At 59.9% G+C, this 24,605-nt stretch overlaps 1 protein-coding gene across 11 annotated transcripts in view; it reads left to right on the forward strand.

The window, feature by feature from the left end:
- LOC309606985 (6-phosphofructo-2-kinase/fructose-2,6-bisphosphatase 4) overlaps positions 1-24,605 on the forward strand; it is a 75,764-nt gene that overhangs the window by 2,651 nt on the left and 48,508 nt on the right. For 8 of the 11 annotated variants that reach the window (XM_082344908.1, XM_082344893.1, XM_082344910.1 and 5 more), the window contains 99 exons: positions 32-193; positions 359-522; positions 600-729; positions 832-948; positions 1,051-1,197; positions 1,283-1,399; positions 1,475-1,624; positions 1,707-1,835; positions 2,841-2,984; positions 3,073-3,198; positions 3,300-3,443; positions 4,051-4,170; positions 4,326-4,469; positions 4,827-4,952; positions 5,053-5,199; positions 5,462-5,587; positions 5,939-6,085; positions 6,313-6,447; positions 6,533-6,679; positions 6,761-6,897; positions 7,175-7,301; positions 7,387-7,533; positions 7,621-7,793; positions 7,891-7,926; positions 8,011-8,037; positions 8,133-8,177; positions 8,251-8,313; positions 8,760-8,831; positions 8,927-8,962; positions 9,107-9,142; positions 9,325-9,396; positions 9,498-9,575; positions 9,824-9,850; positions 9,933-9,986; positions 10,128-10,190; positions 10,282-10,341; positions 10,459-10,494; positions 10,694-10,738; positions 10,818-10,853; positions 11,211-11,255; positions 11,337-11,372; positions 11,494-11,526; positions 11,877-11,909; positions 12,080-12,133; positions 12,210-12,269; positions 12,365-12,400; positions 12,498-12,578; positions 12,679-12,714; positions 12,912-12,956; positions 13,194-13,265; positions 13,510-13,554; positions 13,803-13,829; positions 14,016-14,045; positions 14,177-14,257; positions 14,334-14,369; positions 14,445-14,480; positions 14,571-14,651; positions 14,909-14,944; positions 15,353-15,415; positions 15,693-15,737; positions 16,360-16,395; positions 16,468-16,503; positions 16,615-16,710; positions 16,819-16,854; positions 16,941-16,976; positions 17,093-17,140; positions 17,472-17,507; positions 17,639-17,761; positions 17,841-18,041; positions 18,132-18,167; positions 18,248-18,301; positions 18,485-18,553; positions 18,629-18,673; positions 18,789-18,851; positions 19,000-19,044; positions 19,371-19,406; positions 19,542-19,577; positions 19,725-19,769; positions 19,988-20,020; positions 20,098-20,160; positions 20,251-20,286; positions 20,366-20,446; positions 20,583-20,651; positions 20,794-20,829; positions 20,910-20,951; positions 21,107-21,151; positions 21,241-21,285; positions 21,805-21,840; positions 21,924-21,983; positions 22,125-22,232; positions 22,412-22,483; positions 22,638-22,673; positions 22,890-22,949; positions 23,072-23,116; positions 23,338-23,373; positions 23,486-23,521; positions 23,596-23,652; positions 23,789-23,860; positions 24,419-24,490. In XM_082344908.1, coding sequence (XP_082201034.1) covers positions 32-193; positions 359-522; positions 600-729; positions 832-948; positions 1,051-1,197; positions 1,283-1,399; positions 1,475-1,624; positions 1,707-1,835; positions 2,841-2,984; positions 3,073-3,198; positions 3,300-3,443; positions 4,051-4,170; positions 4,326-4,469; positions 4,827-4,952; positions 5,053-5,199; positions 5,462-5,587; positions 5,939-6,085; positions 6,313-6,447; positions 6,533-6,679; positions 6,761-6,897; positions 7,175-7,301; positions 7,387-7,533; positions 7,621-7,793; positions 7,891-7,926; positions 8,011-8,037; positions 8,133-8,177; positions 8,251-8,313; positions 8,760-8,831; positions 8,927-8,962; positions 9,107-9,142; positions 9,325-9,396; positions 9,498-9,575; positions 9,824-9,850; positions 9,933-9,986; positions 10,128-10,190; positions 10,282-10,341; positions 10,459-10,494; positions 10,694-10,738; positions 10,818-10,853; positions 11,211-11,255; positions 11,337-11,372; positions 11,494-11,526; positions 11,877-11,909; positions 12,080-12,133; positions 12,210-12,269; positions 12,365-12,400; positions 12,498-12,578; positions 12,679-12,714; positions 12,912-12,956; positions 13,194-13,265; positions 13,510-13,554; positions 13,803-13,829; positions 14,016-14,045; positions 14,177-14,257; positions 14,334-14,369; positions 14,445-14,480; positions 14,571-14,651; positions 14,909-14,944; positions 15,353-15,415; positions 15,693-15,737; positions 16,360-16,395; positions 16,468-16,503; positions 16,615-16,710; positions 16,819-16,854; positions 16,941-16,976; positions 17,093-17,140; positions 17,472-17,507; positions 17,639-17,761; positions 17,841-18,041; positions 18,132-18,167; positions 18,248-18,301; positions 18,485-18,553; positions 18,629-18,673; positions 18,789-18,851; positions 19,000-19,044; positions 19,371-19,406; positions 19,542-19,577; positions 19,725-19,769; positions 19,988-20,020; positions 20,098-20,160; positions 20,251-20,286; positions 20,366-20,446; positions 20,583-20,651; positions 20,794-20,829; positions 20,910-20,951; positions 21,107-21,151; positions 21,241-21,285; positions 21,805-21,840; positions 21,924-21,983; positions 22,125-22,232; positions 22,412-22,483; positions 22,638-22,673; positions 22,890-22,949; positions 23,072-23,116; positions 23,338-23,373; positions 23,486-23,521; positions 23,596-23,652; positions 23,789-23,860; positions 24,419-24,490 — 7,220 coding nt within the window. Of the gene's footprint in view, positions 1-31; positions 194-358; positions 523-599; positions 730-831; positions 949-1,050; positions 1,198-1,282; positions 1,400-1,474; positions 1,625-1,706; positions 1,836-2,840; positions 2,985-3,072; positions 3,199-3,299; positions 3,444-4,050; positions 4,171-4,325; positions 4,470-4,826; positions 4,953-5,052; positions 5,200-5,461; positions 5,588-5,938; positions 6,086-6,312; positions 6,448-6,532; positions 6,680-6,760; positions 6,898-7,174; positions 7,302-7,386; positions 7,534-7,620; positions 7,794-7,890; positions 7,927-8,010; positions 8,038-8,132; positions 8,178-8,250; positions 8,314-8,759; positions 8,832-8,926; positions 8,963-9,106; positions 9,143-9,324; positions 9,397-9,497; positions 9,576-9,823; positions 9,851-9,932; positions 9,987-10,127; positions 10,191-10,281; positions 10,342-10,458; positions 10,495-10,693; positions 10,739-10,817; positions 10,854-11,210; positions 11,256-11,336; positions 11,373-11,493; positions 11,527-11,876; positions 11,910-12,079; positions 12,134-12,209; positions 12,270-12,364; positions 12,401-12,497; positions 12,579-12,678; positions 12,715-12,911; positions 12,957-13,193; positions 13,266-13,509; positions 13,555-13,802; positions 13,830-14,015; positions 14,046-14,176; positions 14,258-14,333; positions 14,370-14,444; positions 14,481-14,570; positions 14,652-14,908; positions 14,945-15,352; positions 15,416-15,692; positions 15,738-16,359; positions 16,396-16,467; positions 16,504-16,614; positions 16,711-16,818; positions 16,855-16,940; positions 16,977-17,092; positions 17,141-17,471; positions 17,508-17,638; positions 17,762-17,840; positions 18,042-18,131; positions 18,168-18,247; positions 18,302-18,484; positions 18,554-18,628; positions 18,674-18,788; positions 18,852-18,999; positions 19,045-19,370; positions 19,407-19,541; positions 19,578-19,724; positions 19,770-19,987; positions 20,021-20,097; positions 20,161-20,250; positions 20,287-20,365; positions 20,447-20,582; positions 20,652-20,793; positions 20,830-20,909; positions 20,952-21,106; positions 21,152-21,240; positions 21,286-21,804; positions 21,841-21,923; positions 21,984-22,124; positions 22,233-22,411; positions 22,484-22,637; positions 22,674-22,889; positions 22,950-23,071; positions 23,117-23,337; positions 23,374-23,485; positions 23,522-23,595; positions 23,653-23,788; positions 23,861-24,418; positions 24,507-24,605 lie in introns of all 11 variants that reach the window. The other 3 variants (XM_082344894.1, XM_082344907.1, XM_082344904.1) reach the window with 3 other exon arrangements.

A 24,605-nucleotide genomic window follows, 5' to 3' on the forward strand; every position in this document is an offset into this window, starting at 1 on the left:
GCAGCTGAGCCCTGATTGGGCATCACCTCAGGGATCAAGAATGCCGACCCTGAGGAGCTGAAGCGAATTGCCTCGCAGCCGACCAGCGATTTCTTCTTCTTCGTCAACGACTTCAACATCTTGAGGACGCTCCTGCCTCTTGTTTCCCGGAGGGTGTGCACAACTGCAGGTGGCGTGCCTGTGGCCCTGCCCTGTGAGTTCCTGCCCACCCTGTGTGCCCTGACCTGGACCCTGACCCGAACCCCAACCTGGGAGTGCTGATTCCATCCCATGTGCTCCTGGCCCTTGAACCCAGTGCTGTACCATAAGTGCTGACCCCTGATCCTCTTGCCTGGTTGCCTGACTGCCCCTTTCCCAGCCGATGACTCAACCTCTGGTCCACGAGACCTGGTGCTGTCTGAGCCAGGCAGTCAATCCTTGAGAGTACAGTGGACAGCGGCCAGTGGCCCTGTGACTGGCTACAAGGTCCAGTACACCCCCCTGACGGGGCTGGGACAGCCACTGTCGAGTGAGCGGCGGGAGGTAAGGATGTCAGCAGTGGTAGGTGGAGGGCTGGGGACTTAGCTGGCCAAGATGAAGTGACCTCTGACCCTGGGCAGGTGAGCGTCCCAGCGGGTGAGACCAGCGTGAGGCTGCAGGGTCTCCGGCCACTGACTGAGTACCAAGTGACTGTGGTTGCCCTCTACGCCAACAGCATCGGGGAGGCCGTGAGCGGGACAGCTCGGACGAGTGAGCAGTTCTGCTAACCTCTGATCCCGCTCACCTAACCACCCATCCCAGTAACCCCTCCCCACTCTGGACTCACTAATCCCTGGTGGGACCTTCCCCTAGCTGCTCTGGAGGCACCGGAGCTGACCATCCAGAACACCACAGCCCACAGCCTCCTGGTGGCCTGGCGGAGTGTGCCAAGCGCCACTGGCTACCGCGTGACATGGCGGGTCTTCAGTGGTGAGTGAGAGGTGTGGGCTGAAGGAAGTCCCTGCACCTCAGACAGGACTGTAGGGTCCTGAGTCTGCAAGACCCACTGACCCCTCTGTGCCCCCCGTGCAGGTGGGGCCACACAGCAGCAGGAGCTGGGCCCTGGGCAGGGGTCAGTGTTGCTGCGTGACCTGGAGCCTGGCACAGACTATGAGGTGACCGTGAGCGCCCTGCTTGGCCGGAGCGTGGGGCCTGCCACCTCCCTGACTGCCCGCACCGGTGAGAGGGCTGGGTGCTTTCTTCAGGCTGGGTGGGCAGGCCGGCAGGGCACAGAGGCCACTGACCTCCCATGTGCCCTGGGCAGACACTTCTGTTGAGCAGACCCTGCGTCCCATCATCCTGGGCCCCACATCCATCCTTCTTTCCTGGAACTTGGTGCCTGAGGCCCGTGGCTACCGGCTGGAGTGGCGGCGTGAGAGTGGTCCGTGCGGGAGGGCGGGGTGGGCAGGCTGGGTCCGGACCTGGCCTCAGCTGGCCTGACCCTGTCATCTTGCAGGTTTGGAGGTGCCACAGAAGGTGGTGCTGCCCTCTGACGTGACCCGCTACCAGTTGGATGGGCTGCAGCCAGGCACTGAGTATCGCCTCACACTCTACACGCTGCTAGAGGGCCGCGAGGTGGCCACGCCTGCAACTGTGGTCCCCCCTGGTGAGGGCTCTGTGGGCCCGGCCAAGTGAGAGGGGAAGGTACAGGGGCTCCAGGCTGCCTCTCAGGCTGTGCTGTCCAACAGGGCCAGAGCTGCCCGTGGGCCCTGTGACAGACCTACAGGCCACCGAGCTGCCTGGGCAGCGGGTGCGAGTGTCCTGGAGCCCAGTTCCCAGCGCCACCGAGTATCGGATCACCGTGCACAGCATCCAGGGTGAGGGGGACACAGCCAGACCCGTACACACACTAAAGTTCCAGCCTTTCCAACCATTCCAGCCTTTCCAGCCTTTCTCCACTCCGGGGTCTCTACAGCCTCCTCCTCTCTCCTTGTCCATCCACCTCCCAAGATGGCACTGAACCAGACCCTGTCACAGGGTCTGTCTGCTCCCTGCCCTGCCCCTGCCTGTCTTTTCACCTGGATCTGTCTCCACTCCCTGCCCCACCTCCCTGGCCATGGCTTTCACCCTTCTCCACAACCACAAGCTCAACCCCCGCCCTTCTATAACCTTAGCTGTGACCACTGTCCTCCCATGTCCCCATCCAATACTGACTCCACCTCACTGTCTGTCGATGACCTGTCAACTCATGTCACTGTCTGCTGACTTCTGACATCGTACATCTTATGTCCTTGTCCACTGACTTCTGTCATTATGTGTCCCCATTTATCACTGGCCCATTATCCTGTGTCGCTATCCATCACTGACTCCTTTTATCCCTTGTCCTGATCTCTCACACCTTTCCGTCCCATGTCCCATCCCTCACTGACCCTTTTCTTTTTTTTTTTTAACATCTTTATTGGGGTTTAATTGCTTTACAATGGTGTGTTAGTTTCTGCTTTATAACAAAGTGAATCAGCTATACATATACATATATCCCCATATCTCCTCCCTCTTGTGTCTCCCTCCCATCCTCCCTATCCCACCCCACTAGGTGGTCACAAAGCACCGAGCTGATCTCCCTGTGCTATACAGCTGCTTCCCACTAGCTATCTATTTTACGTTTGGTAGTGTATATATGTCCATGCCACTCTCTCACTTGGTCCCAGCTTACCCTTCCCCCTCCCCGTGTCCTTAAGTCCATTCTCTACGTCTGAGTCTGTATTCCTGTCCTGCCCCCACTGACCCTTTTCATCTTTTATCTCTGTCCATCACTGAGCACCTTCATCCCACATTCCCATCTCTCACTGACCCCTGCCTGCCTATCCTACCTTCTCCCATAGGGGTCGATCGGAGCCTGGTGCTTCCCAGGAGTCAGACAGCTTTTGACTTGGATGACGTCCGGGCTGGGCTGAGCTACACAGTGCGGGTGTCAGCTCGAGTAGGCACCCGAGAGGGTGATGCCAGCGTCCTCACTGTCCGCCGGGGTGAGCACTGCAGGAGGGCTGTGGGGGACAGCTGCCTGACTCACTCTGGTCCTGGTTTTGATCCCTGACCTCTATCTTTAATCCCCAGAGCCAGAAACCCCACTTGCCATCCCAGGGCTGCGGATAGTGGCGTCAGACGCAACGCGAGTGAGGGTGGCCTGGGGACCTGTGCCTGGAGCCAGTGGATTTCGGGTTAGCTGGAGGACAGACAATGGTCAGTGTGGGATGTGCGGGAGGGTTGCTGAGGGGAACAATCAGGGTATGGGGGACCAAGGGGCAGGCAGGAGCCATGCCAACATTTCTCTCTGACGTTAGGTCTGGGGTCCAGCCAGACATTGCCCTCAGAGTCTACTGCCACAGATATCATGGGGCTGAGACCTGGAACCTCCTACCAGGTGGCTGTGTCGGCATTGCGAGGGAGAGAGGAGGGCCCACCTGCGATCACCGTGGCTCGAACTGGTCAGGGCCTGACCCAGCGCCTTGGCTCTCTCTCTCCAGTGGCCCTTCAGACCCCCATGCCTTCCCTTTCAGACCCTTGCTTCTCCACAGAACTCCAGTCTCCCCCTTTAGATCCCCACTGCCTCCCTCAGAGGCCCTGCTTCCCCCTTCAGTCTCCCTTGCCTCCTTTTAAGCCCCTGCCTTCTTCAGATACCTCTGCCTGTCCCCTAACACCCCGCTCTTCTTGCCCTCAGATTTCCACCACCTCATCTCTCAGACCCCATTGCCTTTTCTGCCGGACTTGACCATCCTCTTAGACTTACACTTTTCTTCTTTGTCAGACCCCCTCACTGCCTCCTAGTGCCTCCGTTGGAACCCTATTACCTTCTCTGTCAGACCCTCTGGTCTCCCAGATTTCTGTCACCTGCCACCTCAGATTTCTACTATCCCCTCTGTCAGAACCCCCACTCCTTCCCCATCTGACCCATTCACTGCATCCACTATCAAATCCTTGCCTCCCTTTAGATTCCCATTGCCTTCCTCTATTAGATGTCCCCCCCCCAAACCCTCCCCCACCAGACCCTCCACTGGCTCTTCCATCAGACTCCCCAATGCCTCTCCCCACCAGACCCACTGGGCCCAATGAAGACAGTCCGTGTGACTCAAGTCAGCAGCTCATCTGTCACCATCACCTGGAACAGGGTTCCTGGTGCCACAGGATACAGGGTCTCCTGGCACTCAGGCCACGGTGGGCACCAGGGGTTTGGGAAGGGACCAGAGGTTTTGGAGGTTGTCGGGGGCAGGTCTGGGTGGAATGGGAGAAGGGGTTTCTTCGGGGTCCAGGCGGGACATTGGGGGGCAGCGTCTGGCTAGTCCTAGAGCTACCTTCATTCTCACTCCTAGGCCCAGAGAAATCCCAGTTGGTTTCTGGGGAGGCCACAGTGGCTGAGCTGGATGGGCTGGAGCCAGATACCGAGTACACAGTGCATGTGTGGGCCCGTGTGGCTGGTGTGGATGGGACCCCTGCCTCTGTGGTTGTAAGGACTGGTACGTGGACCCTGGCCATCTGCCAACCACATCTCATTGGCTACCCTGTCCTGCTGCGTATTCCTGACTGCTCCAGCTGCCCGCTCCATCACAGCTCTTCTCATGACTTCTCTCCCCACACTGACGTACCCCACATTGACTAGGAGTCCACCCACAGTGACCTCCTGGCTGCTCCACACTGCCCGCTCTGAGGCACTGATCTTCTCCCACTCAGGAGTTGCCTACACTGACCCGTCCACAGTAACCTCCTACTGACCTTCAGATAGACCTCCCTGCATTGAGCATGCCTGTTCTGCCACCCTGTTCTCTGCCAGCCATCCAGTGGCCCCTGATCCTTTTCCCTGCGTCTTCCTCCAGACCCTCAGCCTGTGGGCAGTGTCTCGAAGCTGCAGATCCTCAATGCTTCCAGTGACGTTCTGCGGGTCACCTGGGTGGGGGTCACTGGAGCCACAGCTTACAGACTGGCCTGGGGCCGGAGCGAGGGTATGGTTCCCTGACCCTGCCCTTGCCCTTCCTGGCTGGGATTGGCCCCTTTGGTCAGCCACCCCTATCCCTGACCGTTGCCCTATGCTCACCTGGCCAGGTGGCCCCACGAGACAGGAGATGCTCCCAGCAAACACGGACTCCGCTGAGATACGGGGCCTCGAAGGCGGAGTCAGCTACTCAGTGAGAGTGACTGCACTTGTGGGGGACCGTGAGGGCGCACCTGTCTCCATTGTCGTCACCACGCGTAGGCAGAGCTCGGGCTGGCGCGAGCCTTGGATTGGTGCCCTGGACGGTTTGGGGGCGGGGTTTGTGCTCGGGAATGGAAAAGGGGCCAGGGATTGGTAGTGAACCTGTGGGGGCGGGGTCTTCGGGGGGGCGGAGGGATGTAGCCTGGGATAGGCAGTGGGGCCGGTTGGGGGCTGTGCGTGTTCCAGGGTTGGTCTGGGATTGGCACAGAGATCAGTGGGGGGAGCGGAGCCTTCCTGATTCTTGTGCTTTCTCTCTAGCGCCTGAGGAGGCTCCACCAGCCCTGGAGACACTTCGCGTAGTGCAGCGAGGGGAGCACTCGCTGAGGCTGCGCTGGCAGCCGGTGCCCGGGGCACGAGGCTTCCGTCTGCGTTGGCGACCTGATGGTGAGAGGTGCCCCCGGTAGGGAGGTTAGGGACCAATGGGGTGGGGCTGGGGGTGGGGTCGGCGAAATCAATGAGAGTGGGCAGGGTCTGTCAGTGGGGGTCTGCGGGATCGCTGAAGGTACCTGGTATCAGTCACCTAGGTGCGTGGGATCAATGAGGGTCAGTCGGGCAGGGTCAGCGAGAATGAGGAGATCAGTCAGGAGGGTGGTCCCCATCAGCAGGGTCAGTCAGTGAGACTGGCAGCGTCATTGTCAGTAAGGTACGAGGGGGTCAGTGAGGTGGGTGTGTCCATTAATGCCGGTCTGTAGTATCCTCCTACGTGCCCCTGCCCCCCTCTCATGCCTGCCCCAGGTGGCCAGGAACAGTCCCGGGTCCTGGGGCCGGAACTCAGCAGCTACGAACTGGACGGGCTGGAGCCAGCGACCCACTACCGTATATGGCTGAGTGTCTTGGGGACAGCTGGAGAAGGGCCCCCCTCAGAAGTAACTGCATACACTGGTGTGCTCTTACCCCTACCGAAGACCCACCCTGATTTCCTGTACCCCATGACCCTGAGTGACTCCTCCTGTAGCCCCCCTACCATTCCTGACCCGGGATGATCCCAGCATGACCTCCGGTGACACTTCCTTCACTAAGATGAATCTGCCCCAGGATCTCCTTAGATCTCTCTCCTCTGGGTTCTCGGGACACATACTCGGATCCCTAGTCTTTGATTCCTCCTTCAGAGTCACCTCGTGTCCCAAGCACTGAACTGCGTGTTGTAGACACCTCAGTCGACTCAGTGACTCTGGCCTGGACCCCGGTGTCTGGGGTATCCAGCTACATCCTATCCTGGCAGCCACTCAGAGGCCCTGGCCAAGGTGACGGGGAGGCCAGTGTTAGGGTGGGCTGGCAGTGGGGGCTCCATGGAGGGCCTCCTGTTCAACTGAGCTCTGTCCTCTGCAGAATTGCCTGGGGCCTCACAGACACTTCCGGGGCTCTCAAGCTCCCAGCGGGTGACAGGGCTAGAGCCTGGCATCTCCTACATATTCTCCCTGACACCTGTCCGGGAGGGTGTACAGGGTCCTGAGGCCTCTGTCACACAGACCCCAGGTATGGTGGGCCCAGTGGGAGGAGCCCAAGAGAGTAGCTAGGTGGGCCGACTGCTTCAGTAACTCAGCCCCCTTCCTGCAGTGTGTCCCCACGGCCTGATGGACGTGGTGTTCCTGCTGCATACCACTCGAGACAATGCTCATCGCGCAGAGGCTGTGAAGCGAGCCCTGGAGCATCTGGTGTCTGCACTTGGGCCTCTTGGGCCACAGGCTGTCCAGGTTTGGCCCCAGAGGCAGCCAGACTCCTACCTGTCCCTGCCCACCCCTGGTCCCACACCATTTCCCTGTCCCACTACTGGTCCAGGCTTTCTCCCCGCCCTTCCCCAGGCTCCAGATCGCCTCACTTGCTGGTTGGCTCCGTATCCTACCATCACTACTGACCCCCTAATAGTTCAGGTTTAGTTACACACCTTGGGCTCTGTGTCTTCCACCAGGCTCTGTGTCCCCTGTCCCTGCTGTGTCATCCTCCCCAGGCTCTGTGGTCTCCCCACCCTAGGTTGGCCTCCTGTCCTACAGTCACCGGCCCTCCCCACTGTTCTCGCTGAACAGCTCCCATGACCTCGGTGTCATCCGGCAGAAGATCCGCAACATCCCCTACACGGACCCAAGTGGGAACAACCTGGGTAAGGACTACAGTGGACATGGATTCTTGGGGCTTTCCCATTGGGAGCTTGGTGCCCCTGAGTTCTGACATGACCTCTCTCCCAGGCACAGCTGTGGTTACAGCTCACAGATACCTGTTGGCACCAGATGCCCCTGGACGACGCCGGCACGTGCCGGGGGTGATGGTTCTACTGGTGGATGAGCCCTTGAGAGGTGACATCTTCAGCTCTATCCGTGAGGCCCAGGCTGCTGGTGAGGAGCAGGGCTGGTGGGAATGGGGCCTGGGAATAGGGTTGGCCCCAGCAGGGTCGTCATGCAGGCTGCTGGACCCCTCCTTAGGGCTCAAAGTGATGATGCTGGGCCTGGCAGGAGCTGACCCAGAACAGCTGCGTCGCTTGGTGCCGGGCATGGACTCTGCCCAGACCTTCTTCACCGTGGATGATGGTCCAAGCTTGGACCAGGCAGTCAGTAGTCTGGCAACAGCCCTGTGTCAGACGGCTTTGACCACCCAGGTTTGGAAGGGGCCTCTGGGGGACTAGGTGGTGAAAAAGAGCGGGTCTGGGGGCTCTTGGTAGAACTGCTGACCTCAAGGAGACCCTGTGTCCACAGCTACAGCCAGAGCCTTGCTTGGTGCATTGTCCAAAGGTAAGTGTCCAGGGTTGAGAGTGTGGGTGAGGGCCACTCTTGGAACTTGCCACTCTGACCGTCGCCCAACACATCTTTCCCCAGGGCCAGAAGGGGGAACCCGGAGAGATGGTGAGTGGCTCTGGTGGGGGGTAGAGAATGGGTTGGGGGGCTCAGTGGGTCAGGGGGAGGTCAGCAGCACAGGGCTCACCGATCATCCTTCCTAGGGGCTGAAAGGACAAGCCGGGTCTCCTGGCCCCCCCGGCCTCCCGGTGAGTGCCTCCCCACACCTGTCCTCTGTCCCCTGACCGGCGTACTGCCTCCTCACCTGCTCTCTCCTCTCAGGGCAGGATGGGTGTTCCTGGCCCCCAGGGACCTCCTGGAAGTACCATTGCGAAGGGTGAGAGGGTGAGTGTAGAGACCATTGAGGTTCCCCTAAGACAATCCTCGAAGCTTCCTCAGGGTTTTTACAAGAGGGAATGAAAAAACAGAGTTAGAAACACAGAGTATTACTAGAAGCCTAAGTGGACATTATCAACCATAGCAGAGACTTTGGGGAAGGATCTGAATTAGGGGGGACCAGTGGGGTTTTGAGATCCCCTGGAGAGCCCGGGTGGAAGTTCCAAGTCCAAGAGGCAGGGAAGGCCCTGGCCTCATCACTGCCCTTGTGCCTGGGGTTCGGCTCCATTCAGCTCAGCGGGGCAGCTTCCCTGCCCCACTGCTGTACCCCCAACAACGCTCAGGGGCCTGTGGGGTGAGAGCTTCAGGTGAAGGATAGTCAGTCGGGGCTCCTCCAGCGAACCAGGGACACTGAGGGAGGGTCCCTTCCTGCCCTAACCTCTTTGCCTCCTTAGGGCTTCCCTGGGGCAGATGGGCCTCCAGGCAGCCCTGGCCGCCCTGGGACTCCTGGAACCCCTGGCCCGAAGGTGAGCAAGCCTTGCCCTCGCAGTTCACATGGTGGGATGCTTTGCTTGAGCGGGTGGGGTGGTCTGACTGGTCTGACTCTGGCCTCCGTTTACAGGGCTCCCCAGGGTGGCCCAGTCCTCGTGGAGAACCAGTAAGTTGCTCTGCCTCCCAGTGTCTTCCCAGAGCCCTTTCTTCAGGGTGGGGAGCTGGGGTGGTGGAGCGGGGTTGGCTTGTAGGGGCCCACCCTGAAATGCGCTGAGACCAAGCATCACCCTTTGCTCTGTTTTTTCCTCAGGGAGAGCGAGGGCCTCGAGGCCCAAAGGGGGAGCCGGTAGGTGAAGGAGGGAGGGGAGGGAACCAAGCCGGGATGTCCCAGGGAGGAACAGGGTTGCCCCAGGACAGACACTGTGTGGGGCCTAAGGCATGATGAGGAATAGCTGGGGACCTCTAGGGGCTTCTCCTACCTCAAGGCTCCCATACCCTGAATCCTTCCTGCTGTTCTCTGTCCTGCAGGGAGAGCCTGGACGAGTCATTGGAGGCGAGGGCCCAGGGCTTCCTGGGCAGAAAGGGGACCCTGGACCTCCAGTAAGTTCTAGAATATGGTTGGGGGGGGGAGTGATGTGTGATGGGGGAACCAATGGGGTGGGTCTATGGGGTTGTACTTTATATTTTGTCTCTTCCATCAGGGTCCCCCTGGATCTCGTGGCCCATTGGGAGACCCAGGACCCCGTGGTCCCCCAGGATTTTCTGGAACAGCTGTGAAGGTGAGGGCATGACCGCCATATGGTCTCATCACCTCCATGTGATCCAGTGACCTGGTGACCTCATTCGAGCCCACACAACCCCTACTGGTCACTCTGAGCTCATGTGACCTCTTGATCACCCCCACCCATGACTCCTCAGTTCCTCCATGAACTTTGTAATCCAGTTTGACCCCAAGACTCTCATTCCTCCTGGTATCTTGGGGTGTGGAGGTGTAGTCCAGGGTCATGTGTCATGATCTCTCTTCCAGGGTGAGAAAGGTGATCGTGGGGAGCGGGTAAGTGAGGGGCAAGTTATGCTGGGGGTGGCTTGGAGTCTGATTCCCCCCGGCCATCCCCTGACCTGTTGTTCTTTCCCAGGGCCCCCCTGGACCAGGTGACGGCAGCGTTGCTTTAGGGGAGCCTGGGCTGCCGGTGAGGGAGCCTTGAGGCTCTGCTGGGGACCCTGTGGGCCATGCTCTGGGGTGTGGATAGAGGAGCTGGGGGCTCTGCTGGGGCAGTGGGTGGGTGCTGGACCTCAGTTTGGGGCTCACATTTTTACTCATTTCCTCCTAGGGTCTTCCTGGAAGCCGTGGACCCCAAGGCTCAGTTGGCCCCCCTGGAGAAAAAGGAGAAAAGGTGGGAGACCTGACCTCTTGGTGTCCCAGTTCTGGGGTGAGGCCTCTGGGTGCTGGGAGCAGGGTCTTCTACCCACCTGTTTCTCCTTCAGGGTGACTGTGAAGATGGAGCCCCAGGCCTCCCAGGACAACCTGGGACCCCGGGTGAGCCGGTAAGTGTGGAGGCCAGGGATTCTGAGCGTGGTGGGCATAGCTCCAGCCCCCACCCTCAGCCATCAACCCTCTACTCCATCCTTATTCCCAAACCCAAATCTCTGAACCCCTTTCAGGGCCTACGGGGACTTCCTGGAGACACTGGCCCCAAAGTAAGTGCCATTTTGTGAGGGGTCAGGTATGAGAGGTGACACACTGGGACCCCTATAGGATTAGGGGAGGCAGGAGGATCAAGAGATAAGGGTTCTCCCCAGGTCAGAGGCTGTGATTTCAGAGACAGATGATTGGAGTTTGAGACACTCTGTCTGGGGTTCGACAGTAAAGGCCCCTCTCCTATCTCTCTCCCCTCAGGGTGACCGAGGACTAACAGGGGCCATGGGTGAGACTGGAGAAAAGGTAAGTGCAGCCTGGGGGGCTCTCAGGGCCCCGGAGGATCTGGGGCCAGACTCAGCTCTGACCCATTCTGCTCCATCAGGGCGAACGTGGATCCCCTGGCCCGGCAGGACCACAGGTGAGCCCACTGACCCCACTGCCGGTGCCAGCAGACCTTGGCTCTGTACCCCTCCTGGTTCTGACTTCTTGCCCTTGATCTCCACTGCCCCTGGCCCTCCACCCCTCCTCACATGACTCCTCATCTCTGCTGATGCAGGCTCTAACCCTCAACCCCAGGGACCCGCTTTTAGCTTTCTGACCCTACTGAACTGACCTTGACTTCCACTGACCTGGTCTCTGTCTTCCTGCCGAGTTTGACCCCTGCTGACCTAAATCCTGATCTTCTGTGACCCCCATCCTGAACCTCTAGCCCTTATCTGCCATAATCCCTCTGCCCCCACCCACCTGGGTCAGCATTTCTGCTCCTCTTCCTCAGGGTCCACCAGGAGTTGCTGGACGTCCTGGACTTGAGGGTCCTGAAGTAAGTATGTGACTGTGGGATCAGGAGTAGGGCTTTCATGTGTTCCTCCCCATCCTGGGCTCATGCTTTCTCCATGTGCAGGGGCCACCAGGACCCACTGGCCGCCGAGGAGAGAAGGTGGGTCATGGGCTGGGAGTCAAGTGCCCCCGATACCAGGGATTGTGGCAGGTGGGATACTGGGGCCTTGAGTTCCTAGGTGGGTCCCTGACCCATCCCTGTCCCTATCCTTTCTCTACAGGGGGAGCCTGGTCGCCCTGGGGACCCCGCAGTGGTGAGTGAAGGGAGGGTGTGTTTCCGATCACTGCACAGGCCCTTGAGCAGTGTGACCCGCCTGGAAACCAGCGTTCCAGGCTATGACCCCATAACCTTGGGACCCTGGACTGGCTCAGAGCTCTGTGACTCTAATGCTGTAACATGCCTTCCGACTCCTGGCTGTGATCCTGTGACCCCATGACCACCATACAGGTCGTGAGCCCTGTGTAACCCCTGCCCTGCTCCCAGTGGTGACCCTGTGACCTCTGGGCAGAGACTTCTGATTGTATATAACCCCAACTCCAACCAAGGCTGTAGTAGTGTGATCCCTAGGCAGGGCCAAGCCGTGTCTGTCCTGTTTGTTTTCAGGGACCTGGGGGTGCTGGAGCTAAAGGAGAGAAGGTAAGTCTGGTAAGAGTGAAGGGAAGCTGTTACAGGGTTGAGATCAAGGTCATAGGGCCTGCCTCTGGGTCTTCCTGGAGGCCCGGAAGTCATGACAGTTGTGGCATGGTCGCTGGGTGGTGGGGTTCATGGAGCCTGTGGCTGATGCTGATGGTCTTTGTCACCTCCAGGGAGACGTAGGGCTCTCTGGGCCCAAAGGAGCTACTGGAGTCAAAGGGGAACGGGTAAGTGTGGGGAAGTGTTTAGGGGTTAGGGCAGGTGACGGTTGTGTCCCCTGACCTCTGATCCTTCCTCCCCCAGGGCCCACCTGGCTTGGTTCTTCCTGGGGACCCTGGCCCCAAGGGAGACCCTGGAGTCCGGGTGAGTAAATGTGGGGATGGGGAGTGTGACAGAAGGAGATGAGGTGGTGCCTGGGAGCCCCAACTAAGTCCTACCTCCCTCCCCATGCCCTGCAGGGTCCCATTGGCCTCACTGGCAGAGCAGGACCCCCGGTGAGTGCCTGTGACCTTGGGTAGCATCAAGGTTTCTGGGGTCACCTCCCCTCAAGGGCTGGCTATACGTGCTGCATCACTCTTGCCTCCTCCACAGGGTGACTCAGGGCCTCCCGGAGAGACGGGAGACCCTGGGCGTCCTGGTTCCCCAGGACCCATCGGCCCCCGAGGACGAGATGTAAGAGGACTGGACTGGGGGAGTGCTGGGGGATGGGGAGTAGGGTACTGCTGGCCTCCCTGGGGGTTTGGGGACCAAGGCTGACTCTCATGTCTCACAGGGTGAAGTTGGAGAGAAAGGTGACGAGGGTCCCCCGGTGAGATTCCTTCCCACTGTGGTTTCTGATCCTTTACCCTTGAACTGTGACCCCTGGCGGGCTGGGGCTCTACCAGGTTATCCAGTCCACCCCCCTGCCTCTGGTCCAGTTGGTTCCCAGGCCCTTCTCTGTCGCCACTCCCTGAGTTAGTTTGAGCCTAACTCACCTGTTTGATGTGGTGTTCTCTCCACCACCAGGGTGAACCAGGTTTGCCTGGAAAAGCTGGCGAGCGTGGCCTTCGGGTGAGGCTTTGCGGGGAGAAGTAAGGGGGGTGATGAGAGAACTTATAGGAGGTGGGCATGAAGCTGTGGGAAACTCTGAGGGGAGAAAGGGCGATGGGAGAGTCTGGAGGGAGGCATGTGGAGATGGGAAACTCTGACATGGTTTTCAGGATGATGGAGAACGGGGGCAGTATGGGGGTCATGGGGGAATCTGCAAAATGCTGGGAGGGTCTGTCTCACACCAGCTGCTCTTCTCAGGGGGCACCTGGAACTCGGGGGCCTGTGGGTGAGAAGGGAGACCAGGGAGATCCTGGAGAGGATGGACGAAATGTGAGTCCTGACCTCTGACCCCTGAACTCTAACCTCAGCTTCAATCTCCAACCATCCAACTCCCAGCCTCTGACACTGCCACCCCGACCCTGCAGTGCTAAACCCTCACAATCCTCATTTCCTTTGACCCCTTCGTCACAACCCCCAAAGGCCACCAGGATCCCCATGAATCCTTAAGGTGTTTCCAAAGCTCCCCCAAACTGCTGCCTCTCCTCACTGACCCTGACCCTCTGACTTTCTGCAGGGAAGCCCTGGACCATCTGGACCCAAGGGTGACCGTGGGGAGCCAGTGAGTAGTGCTGGTGTTCTGGGCTCGGGAGGGACACAGGGTTCTGGTGCTCAGTCTGGTCAGCACCTCCATTAAGGGCCTGGAGGTCAAGGTCGGGAGCCCTGGTGGCCACCTGCAGGCCTGACCTGGCTTCTGGGGTTTGGCACTGGGGTGCAGGGAATCTGGGAGCAGAGCTGAGCTTGAGGCAAACCTGAGCCATACCGTGGGGCCGCAGGGCTCCTGTTGACTACAATTCTTTCCTTTCCTAGGGTCCCCCAGGACCCCCTGGACGGCTGGTAAGGGTTGACTGGGTCTGATTCTCTGTCATCTCCCTCACCTGCCCCTGTTGGCCCCACACCGTGTCCCTTCATCCCTTCCACTGACTCCCACTTCCCCCACTGCCCCCTGATGTCTTCATTGATCCTCACCAACTCCTCTTCCCCTACTTGAACTATTCTTCTCACTGGCCATTCCCCCCACAGGTGGACACTGGACTTGGAGTCAGAGAGAAGGTATCATGTTCCGTGGGTGGAGTGAAGCTGTGAGCATAAGAAAGCATCCCAGCCACCCCCATGACAGGTTCTGCCTCGGGCATGCGTGTGGCCCTAGTGCTATTCCCTCAACACGTTTGTCTCTACCATAGGGAGAGTCTGGGGACCGTGGACAGGAGGGTCCTCGAGGACCCAAGGGTGACCCCGGCCCCCCTGGAGCTTCTGGGGAGAGAGTGAGTGTGGCTTATCCCGTGGGAATGTACGGGCCTGGGAAAGCCTGCTCTGATTTCTTCCTCCCCCTGTCCTCAGGGCATCAGTGGACTTCGGGGGCCCCCCGGCCCACAGGTGAGTGACACACTTTGCCCCATCAGCCTAAGTTCCCATTGTGCCCTCACCTCTCACTGACCTTGTTCCCTTCAGGGGGACCCAGGTGTTCGAGGCCCAGCAGGAGAAAAGGTGAGAGGGCATGGAGGTTTTCCGACTGTGAGCCTGGGCTCCCAGATCCGTCTCATCCTTCGAGGCCTCTTACCACTCTGTTCTCCTCAGGGTGACCGGGGCCTCCCTGGCCTGGATGGCCGCAGTGGACTGGATGGGAAACCAGGAACCCCTGGTCCCCCTGGGCTGCCTGTGAGTCGTGGTGGTCACTGCCTGGTCACGCCCCTTCCCTTGCCCCTTTGTATGGCTCCAGACTCACTGGAGTCTTCTGGGTCTTGATGAACTCTGGGGCCAGATGGGTTATCTGTGTCTTCTCCTAGTACCCTGCCTGGGTGGGGGATGTTACTGCCTGACAGGCCTTGGGTTCACAGGAGCTAGTGGCCCTGTCAGTGGGCAGTGCCCCTGACCCCATGACCACTGCGGACTCCCTGACTTGAGTCTCTCCTCAGGGTGCTATAGGCAAGGCTGGGGACCCAGGGAGAGACGTAAGTATGGGGAGATATTAGGGTGGAGGGCGGCTCAGGGGTCCAGCATGAACTGTCTAGCCCGGTCTTCATAGTCACAGTATCAGCGGGAGTAGGGGGAGTTGGTCCAGCCCTGTCCTTGGGAGGGTCCCAGTCCCTGGCAGGCAGGTTTGAGCAGAGTCCTGCTTTCTGACCTTCTCTGCCTTGGGCGCTACAGTAGGACCCCCAAATCCTGAGGGTTCTTCCCTTGGGAGTTTCAGCAGGGGCCCCCTACCCTGTCGGGTCTCAACCTCGGGACCTCCATGGCTCCTCCCAATTCTGGGGGGACTCTACACTGGAGGAAGTTCTTAGTGGGGTTCTCCAAGTCCATGGATGTGCCCCAAGAGATGTATCAGTGGCCTTCTCAATCTTAGCAAAGACTTTTTCCAGGGACTTCCTGGCCTTCGAGGAGAACAGGGCCCCCCTGGCCCCTCTGGTCCCCTTGGCGCACCGGTGAGCCCCACTTTCATGGTACCCTTTTATTAAAAAAAAAAAAAAAAAAATTTATTTATTTGGTTGCACTGGGTCTTCGTTGCAGCAGGCGGGCTCCTTAGTTGTGGCAGGCATGTGGGATCTAGTTCTCTGACCAGGGATCAAACCCGGGCCCCCTGCATTGGGAGCTCAGAGTCTTATCCACTGTGCCACCAGGGAAGTCCCCTCCTGGTACCCTTTTGCCCCCTTACTGCCCTCACCCCAACCCTGACTTCTGACCAATGATCTGTTCCCACAGGGAAAGCCAGGCGAGGATGGCAAGCCTGGCCTGAATGGGAAAAACGTGAGTGTCCAGGGTAGACACAGTGAAACCTCCAAAAAATGCTAGCACGTGGACATGGCCCAGATGTGCCATACACATGGGGCACACACACAGACACATGCTGACATGTGCCAACACCCGAGTACGTAGCCCACACGTACAGATACATCCTGAAGCACATGTCCATGTGCACACACAGGCAGCCTCACAGACACAGTGAGTTAAGTCGACATGCCGACCTGTGCCTGGATGGGCCAACACAAGCTAATATAACCACAGCCACGGGCACAGGCAAAGAGCCTCAGACACAGATGGAGAGGTGCCAACACACAGGTGTGAAGCCCCTATTCAGGGATACTGAAGACATGTTGACACACAAACACTTCCACCCATACACGTGCTATGACTTGGCCCCAGGGCTGCACGTGTACCTCTGTGGAGGTGTGGTGAGACACACATCCAAGGCTCTGACGTGTGATACATGTGGGGACAGACCGACATATGCATTTGTATCCACAGTCACTTGTATACATACGGCCACACATAGTGAGGTAGACACAGGACTTGCAGACAGATACCAAGACACACAGACAATTCTTAATTCTTAATTCTTTTGGGTCTGATGTGAGTCCTCTGCCCGCAGGGAGGACCTGGGGACCCTGGAGAAGATGGGAGGAAGGTGAGTCCCCTCACTTGGAGTCTGCTCTGGCTCAGATTGGGGCCATGTCTGAAGCGCCCTTGTCTTCCTTAGGGAGAGAAGGGAAATTCGGGCGCTCCTGGGAGAGAAGTGAGTGTTGGAGTCTTCTGCAACCTCTGACCCCTGACCCTGACCCTGTGATATGTGGCTCCACTCCTTTCTGGGGTCTCAGGGTCCTGATGCTGGCTGCATCCTCCACAGGGTCATGATGGCCCCAAGGGTGAGCGAGGAGCTCCTGGTAGCCCTGGACTCCAGGGCCCCCCGGGCCTCCCAGGGCAGATCGGCCCTCCTGGCCAGGTAAGTGTCCAGGGTAGTTCCAGGACTTGGGAGCAACAGGGGCCATTATGTTGTCACCCTGGGAGGCCATGATCCTGTGTGACTTCTTTGTATTCTGACATATCTCAGGGTTTCCCTGGTGTTCCGGGAGGTTCGGGCTCCAAGGTGAGTGTGCAGATGCTGGGTGGGAGGTATGGTCAGGGGCTGCCCAGAGTGAGGGCATTTTCCCCACTGCTCATTCTTTTTCTCAGGGTGACCGTGGGGAGACTGGACCCAAAGGGGAACAGGTGAGGCCCCCATCTTTTTCACTTGCCCCGGTAGCCATAGCACCTGCGCATGCGCGCACACGCCCCCAGCCCCAGCCCCAAGCTGGGTCCAGCAGCTTGTCTCTTGGTGTCTCCAGGGCCTCCCAGGAGAGCGTGGCCTGAGAGGAGAGCCTGGGAGCACGGCGGTGAGTGAAGCCTGGAACCTGGCCCTTGACTGTTATGTGCACGCCTGTAGCGGCCACCTCTGTCCCCTTCTGCTTGCCGTGAGGCCCCACTGGAGCTGTGCTGTGTGCTCAGCCCCCTGCCCTGTTGGGATTCCTGTAGCCTACACTGAGGGGAACCTGGGCAGCGGGGACATGTCAGGGAGGGGCTTCCAGTGACCTCGAGCCACCTCAACCAAGGGCTAAAGGGTCCTCTGGGCAAGAGGCCTGGGGAAGAGGGTATGGAGGATGTTTTGGGGGGCAGTGTGGGGCCTTCTCCTCTGTGGGCAGCCCCTCACCCAGTTTGTGTCCCCAGAATGTGGAGCGGTTGCTGGAAAATATTGGCATCAAGGTAGGTTGTTTGGGGGCTGGGCATGGGGGCTGGTGGGAACCCCATGGGAAAAGTAATGCCCGCGGGGCCAGGCCAGGGCGTGGGAGGCTGCAGTAATGGCCCTGCTCTTCTGACCCCTCACTGTCACTCAGACGTCTGCCCTGCGGGAGATCGTGGAGAGCTGGGAAGAGAGCTCTGGCAGCTTCCTGCCTGTGCCTGAACGGCGTCGTGGCCCCAAGGGGGACCCAGGAGAGCGGGGCCCCCCAGGCAAGGAGGTGTGTGTTGGCTGCTCCGGGGGGGCATGTCCTGTGGACGGTGTGCTTGACACCAGCATTTACTCTTCTGTTCCTCCAGGGCCCCACTGGCTTTTCTGGAGAACGCGGGCCGAAGGGAGATCGTGGAGACCCTGGCCCTCAGGGGCCACCTGGCCTGGCCCTTGGGGAGAGGGGCCCCCCTGGACCTCCTGGCCTTGCTGGGGAACCTGGAAAGCCTGGTATCCCTGGGCTCCCAGGCCCGGCTGGGAGTGTGGGAGAGGCAGGGAGACCAGGAGAGAGGGTGAGCCTGGCTGGGACGGCCGGGGAGGTGGGCTCAGGAGGAGCTTGACTCCCCACGGGCATAGCCCCCACCTTGCGATTTGCACTTCAGGGAGAACGGGGAGAGAAAGGAGAACGTGGAGAACAGGTGAGCTGGCGGGGGCTTTACCGGACGGGACTGCCTATGGGCTGTGTTGGGGTGGCCACCCATTTCCTTCTTTTCTGCAGGGCAGAGACGGCCCTCCTGGCCTCCCTGGACCCCCTGGCCCCCCTGGCCCCAAGGTGATCACCCCAGCTCTGCCCAAACCTGTGACTGCTGTCACCAAGAGGCCACCATTGGCTTGAGCCCCAGAAATTCCATGTGGTGACTCTGACCCTACAACCCTCTGGCACCCTGTGATCTGGGATGACCCCTCCATGCCTCTGTGACAGACACATCTCTCCACTGTGACCTTGTGCTTGTAGGTGGCCATGGATGAGCCAGGTTCTGGACTCTCTAGAGAACCAGGACCCCCTGGACTCAAGGGTGCTAAGGTCAGTGTGTGGGATCAACCTGGGGGCCACCCTTGCCATGGCGCCGGCGCCTGGCTTGACATGTCATCCCCACAGGGGGAGCCAGGCAGTGACGGCAACCGAGGCCCCAAAGGAGACAGGGTAAGGCCTCCCACCCCACCATGTTTCCCCTCCCCTGCGGGAGGGCATGCCGGGGTGGCATGTCTGTGGGCACCTGGCAGTGATGGGGGCTCAGGGCATGACACTCTGCTTGCAGGGTGAGCCAGGCATCAAGGGAGACTGGGGAGAGCCTGGACAGAGGGGTCAAAATGGCAACCCGGTGAGTCCTTGCCCCACGGGCCGTGTGTGCACAAGTACACGGCTCTCACTTGTGTTGTCCGCGCTGGAGTCTGCTCTGCCTGGGACTGTCTAGGGGGAAGCTGGGATGGGGAACGAGGACAGTGTGGCCTTAAACGTGTTCTCTCTAGGGTCTGCCAGGAGAGCGTGGTGTGGCTGGGCCTGAGGGGAAGCCGGTGAGTGATGGCAGGAACAGCCTGGCCGACATTCTGGGGAACAGCTACCCTTTGCTGTGTGCTGGCTGCCGTATGCACATGTCACCAGTGACCAGTGCCGGGGTGTGGTGACTGGGTGCCCAGGTCTGAGTGCAGATGCATGATGGCTGTGTACGCGTACAGGCCCATGTGTATTGTCCATGTGGGGCAGTCTGTGGGTACGGGGTGATTTATGCCTGGGAGGGGTGGAGGTGCAGAAGTGGGGCCCCCAGGCAAAGGTCTCCAGAGGGCAGGAACAGGCCCAAGTGAGGCCAGACTGAGGCTCAGCAGCCCCCTTCTCTATCCAGGGTCTGCAAGGTCCGAGGGGGGCCCCTGGCCCAATGGTGAGTACCCCAGAATCCTGCTCCCTCCTGTTCCCATCCTACAGTGGGCAACCCCTACAATGGGCAGTACTGCCTCAGTTTCCCTGGGAGGGTGGGATTGGCTCCCACTCATCTGGCTCTTTCTCTCTCCAACAGGGTGGCCATGGAGACCCTGGACCACCCGGTGCCCCGGTGAGTGATGGGGAAGCACTGCCTGGTGGGGGTGGGACAGGCATTGGTCCCCACTGATGACTCAGTTGGATAACTTGTTTGTGTTAGTCCATGAGTCCAGGTGGATGACTCTGACCCCAGTTTCCTGCCCTTGATACTCTTTTCTAGGGTCTTGCTGGCCCTGCGGGACCCCAGGGACCTTCTGGCCTGAAGGTGAGTATAGGCATGTATGGGTGTGTGGCTGGAAGGAGGTGGTGGCTTGGAGCAGCCTGTCTGCACCAGGATAACATCTGCCAACCTCTGGGAATGTCACTGCCCTGTAATGCGACTGAGCACCAAGGTGCCCCGTGCATGTGGGCTTTGCTTGTGGATGGGGGCTGAAGGGCCTCTCGTTCATCTGTGGGGTCATGCAGTCTCTGGGGTTTTGGCAGGGGGAGCCCGGAGAGACAGGACCACCAGGACGGGTGAGTGACCCAGCCCATGGGTTAGTCACAGGGAGCTGGGTGGGGTTGGCACTGCCCTGAACTTTTTCTTCCTCCAGGGCCTGCCTGGACCCACTGGAGCTGTGGGACTTCCTGGCCCCCCTGGCACTTCAGGCCTTGTGGTGAGTGAGGCCCCCGCAGGGATAGCATGGCCCTGCCCTCTGGGTCCCGTGCTCTCCATGTCCCTCTCACATCTGACTTGTTTCCTTCAGGGTCCTCAGGGGGCACCAGGTTTGCCTGGACAAGTGGTGAGTCCTGGGAATCAGGGCTGGACTCCGCGGGTCAGGAGTCAGGGGGCAGGCCCCTGACAGAGCTCTCCCTTCTCAGGGGGAGACGGGGAAGCCGGGAGTGCCAGGTCGTGATGGTGCCAGTGGGAAGGACGGAGACAGAGGAGCCCCTGGCGTGCCGGTGTGTGTTCTGAGGGGAGCTCGCTGTGGGCATGTGATGGGACCTGTGCCAGCCGTGTGCCTGGAGGAAGAGGAGGGCTGGGCAGCAGGGGCAGGGGGTGGAGAGGCACTGAGTTCCACCCGCCGTTCTGCCACAGGGGTCACCAGGTCTGCCTGGCCCTGTCGGACCTAAAGGAGAGCCTGGACCCATGGGCACCCCTGGACAGGTGATCTTTGATCCTGACCCCCACCTTCTGCATCTGCTCCTCTGCCTCACCTCCAAGCCTAGTTTGTCCCTTCCATATGGACGGCGGGGTGGGGATGGGGAGGTGGCAGGAGGCAAGGTAACTCACCAGGAGTTCCCTGCAGGCTGTGGTCGGGCCCCCTGGAGCAAAGGGAGAGAAGGTGAGTGTGTGGGAGGCCCCGGTTTGGGGGGGACAAGGGTTAGGGGCTGAGGAACCCCACTGACCCCTTTCCCTCATCAGGGCGCCCCTGGAGGCCTTGCTGGAGACCTGGTGGGAGAGCCGGTGAGTGTGGAACCTCCACAGCATAGTTCCTCCACCCCCGTGACCCTCACCTTCCATAATATGCCCTACGTGGTCCGGGCCTCATGCTCCCTCTTTGAGTCTCAGCTGTCTATGCCCTTGACACCCATGTGTCCTCCTGACCCCTGTATCCACAGGGAGCCAAAGGTGACCGAGGACTGCCGGGGCCGCGAGGCGAAAAGGTGAGGTGGGCCTGGCCCCAGGGCCTGTGCATTGGGCAGGGAGGGGTACGGTTGGGTGGCTAGACACCCTCACCACCCTTTCTATGCAGGGTGAAGCCGGCCGTGCTGGGGAGCCTGGAGATCCTGGTGAAGATGTGAGTCTGGGGTCTGGGCGAGTCTGAGTCTGGGTTGAGGAGTGCAGTTGTGGATGTGAGGCACCGTTCCTGGGCCTGGGCACATCTGAACCCGAGCCTGGCTGAACATTCCAGCATTCAGGGTCCTGCTCTGGGAGCATGCGGGGGTCACGCCTCCTGGCTTCCACGTGCCTGTTCCCCCCTGTGTCTGAGCACATGTGCTCCTGTCTGATCTCCCAGGTCTCAGGACACATGGGAGTTCTTGTGGGCCTCTCCTTCGTCATGTATTGGTGCTGCCCCTTTCCCCACCCTGTCTGTGCTCCCGTATCTGAGCTCATGTCTGTGGTCATGTCTAAGCTCCCTGGGATGGGACATGTCTGAGTTCCTGCTCCTGTCTGCACTCCCATGTACCTGCACTCACATCCTCGGTCCCAAATGGCTGTGTTCACCTCTGGGCTCCCCTGGGAATGTTTTGGGGCCATACCTGAGCTCTGGGTTCATGTTCCTACTCTCAAATGCTGTTTACTCTGTTTTTTTTAGGGTCAGAAAGGGGCTCCAGGACTCAAAGGTCACAAGGTATGTGTGCCCTAAAGCATCCCTGCTGGGGGTCATGGTCCTGAGACTCCCTGAGCCTGATCTGACTCTTCTTTCCCTTGAAGGGTGACCCAGGAGTTGGGGTCCAGGGGCCCCCTGGGCCAATTGGTCCTCCAGGTCTAAAGGTAAAACAATGCCCCATCACTAGTAGTGGGGGCAGCAGGTGGGGCGGGGGGCCTGGAGGTGGGAGGAAGAGGGTATTCTGGGGCTTGTCCTGGGAAGGGGTCCTGCTGGAGCCATTCCTCCCTTTGCTATTTTTGTTCCAGGGAGACTTGGGCCCCCCTGGCACCCCTGGTGCTCCTGGTATTGCGGGGTTCCCCGGTCAGACAGGCCCTCGAGGAGAGATGGGTCAGCCGGGCCCCAGTGGAGAGCGGGTAAGGGCGCTAAGGGCTTCATGTGGTGACTTGGTGACTTCAGGACCTCTGAATCTGGTACTGGGTGAGGAGGAGAAGGGGGCCCAACCCTGCCGAGGGGGCTCCTGGTCTTGGGGGGACAGCACGGGAGGAAGGTTCCCAAGTCACCCTTCGCCTCTCTTGCCTCATTTTCACTGTAGGGTCTGGCAGGCCCCCCAGGGAGAGAGGGAGCCCCAGGTCCCTTGGGGCCACCTGGACCCCTTGGGTTAGCGGTGAGTAGAAGTGCCCCAACGCCCCATGTCTCTGATTGCTGTGTGTTGGAGTCTGTCCATGTGGGGACTTAGGCTGGGGACTATGCCACACTGTGTGGCTAGATGTGTGTGTGCCTTTGAGGGGCACAGAAGCCTCACCTCACTCTGCCCACAGGGAGCACCTGGGGCCCCTGGACTCAAAGGAGACAAGGTAGATGGGACAATGCTGCTGGCTCTCTCTTTCACCCCTGCCACCCCCTCCAGCTTCCACTAACCCCTGTCACCCGCTCTAATCTCCACTGACCCCTGTCACCTCCTCCAATCTCCACTGACCCCTGTCACTCCCTCCAACCTCCACCGACCTCCCATGACCCTCTGTCCTCCACCAATTCCCCTCACTGATCCCTGGTGTCCTATTGATCTCCAGGGAGACCCTGGAGCAGGGCCGCCTGGGGCCCGAGGCGAGCGTGGGGAGCCAGGTGTCCGGGTACGTATGTCCTGCTCTGCAGCCATGGCCATTCCAGGGAGCCACCCTGGGACTCCCTTCATCACAGCTCTCGCCTCTGATTTCCAACTTACTGAGTCACTGAATCTATTGTCACCATCCAGGGTGAAGATGGCCGCCCCGGCCTGGAGGGACCCCGAGGACTCGTGGTGGGTCCCCCTGGGGAAAGAGCCAGTGATGTGACTCAGTCCCCTGCCTGTGTCCTCTGGGCCCTTGTGACACTCTGCAGCCCTCTGGTTCTCCTTGGCTACTCTCTGGTCCTTTGTCTCCCCCATTCCCCCGGGCCCCCCAGTCCTCCCCTGCCCCCTGAGCTATCTCCCCAGTAGTCCCCACAAATTCCCTTAGCTCACCATTTTCTTCTCTCATACAGGGTCCCCCAGGCAGCCGGGGGGAGCGTGGGGAGAAGGTAAGGATATGGGGAAGAGGCCCCTGGGGTCAGTGTGGGTGGGGATGGATCTTGCAACTCAGGATTTGGGACTTCTCTATTTGGGTGAGACTCACACTCTTCCACCCAATAGGGTGACACTGGAACCTCAGGGCTAAAGGGTGACAAGGTGAGTGTGCGCATGGGGGAAGGCAGGGGACTAAGGGTGCCCCTGACTCCTCTGACTGCCCCCTGTCCACTCAGGGTGACTCAGCTGTGATTATGGGGCCTCCGGGGCCACGGGGTGCCAAGGGGGACATGGTGAGTGGGTCTGGTCCATGTGCAGATGGGTGTGGGAGGGGCTTCTGTGTGGGCTGGGCCAGGGGATCTGAGAGCTGAAACCCTCAGAGGGTAAGGGACTTTTAGCCCCTGACCCTGATTTCTGACCCTGACCCAGGGTGAACGAGGGCCTCGGGGCATAGATGGTGACAAAGGACCTCGGGGAGACAGTGGGGATGCTGGAGAAAAGGTATGGGGATGAGGTTGGGATATTCTATACAGGGTGAGGAGGGGGGTCCTACAGGCTGGGGGGCTCCATGGAGGGTCTGTGAGGACAGGAGGGGAGGATGGGAGGGGGCTTTCTGGGGGTCAGAGGGGAGGGGGTTCTGTCAGCTGTAGCAACTCTGTGGGGTAGCTGAGAGCTTGGGGGCTCTATGGGAGGGGCTCAAGGGCCTGGATATGAGGTGAGAAGGGGAGTCTGTGGCCTGTGGCTCTATGAGAGTGCCTGTGGGAATGGGAAGGGGGCTCCTTGGCTGTTAGGGGTACTCCAGGTAGGGGTAAGGGTAGGGGCCCAGTGGTAAGAGGAGTGGCAGGAATCTGGGGGTCCTGGGGTGAGAAATGAGCCACCCCACAAGCCACAGTCCCCAGCTCCACCCTGCTGGGGCGTGGGCTGGAAGGGAAGGGGCCGTGGGGAAGTGCGTGGGAGCAGCACTGGCCAGCTCCGCCCCAGTCAGCAGGTTCCAGTCATTCTCCGAGCATGCAGCCTGGTCTGGTCCTGATTGTGTCCCTCTCCTGGTCACTCCCACAGGGCGCCAAGGGACAGCCTGGAGACAAGGGCTCAGCAGGGTTGCTGGGGGTGCGTGGACTCACAGGACCCAAGGCAAGTCCAGCCCCAGGTACAGACCCAGAGCCATGCATCACACACCCCTGTCCCAGGGGTGTCCTCTGAGCATTGGAGGGTTTCCTGCCTCCCTCGCTGTTGGCCCCATATGTGC

This window comes from Balaenoptera borealis (assembly GCF_965194805.1).
Source record: "Balaenoptera borealis genome assembly, chromosome: 12".
Lineage (NCBI taxonomy): Eukaryota > Metazoa > Chordata > Mammalia > Artiodactyla > Balaenopteridae > Balaenoptera > Balaenoptera borealis.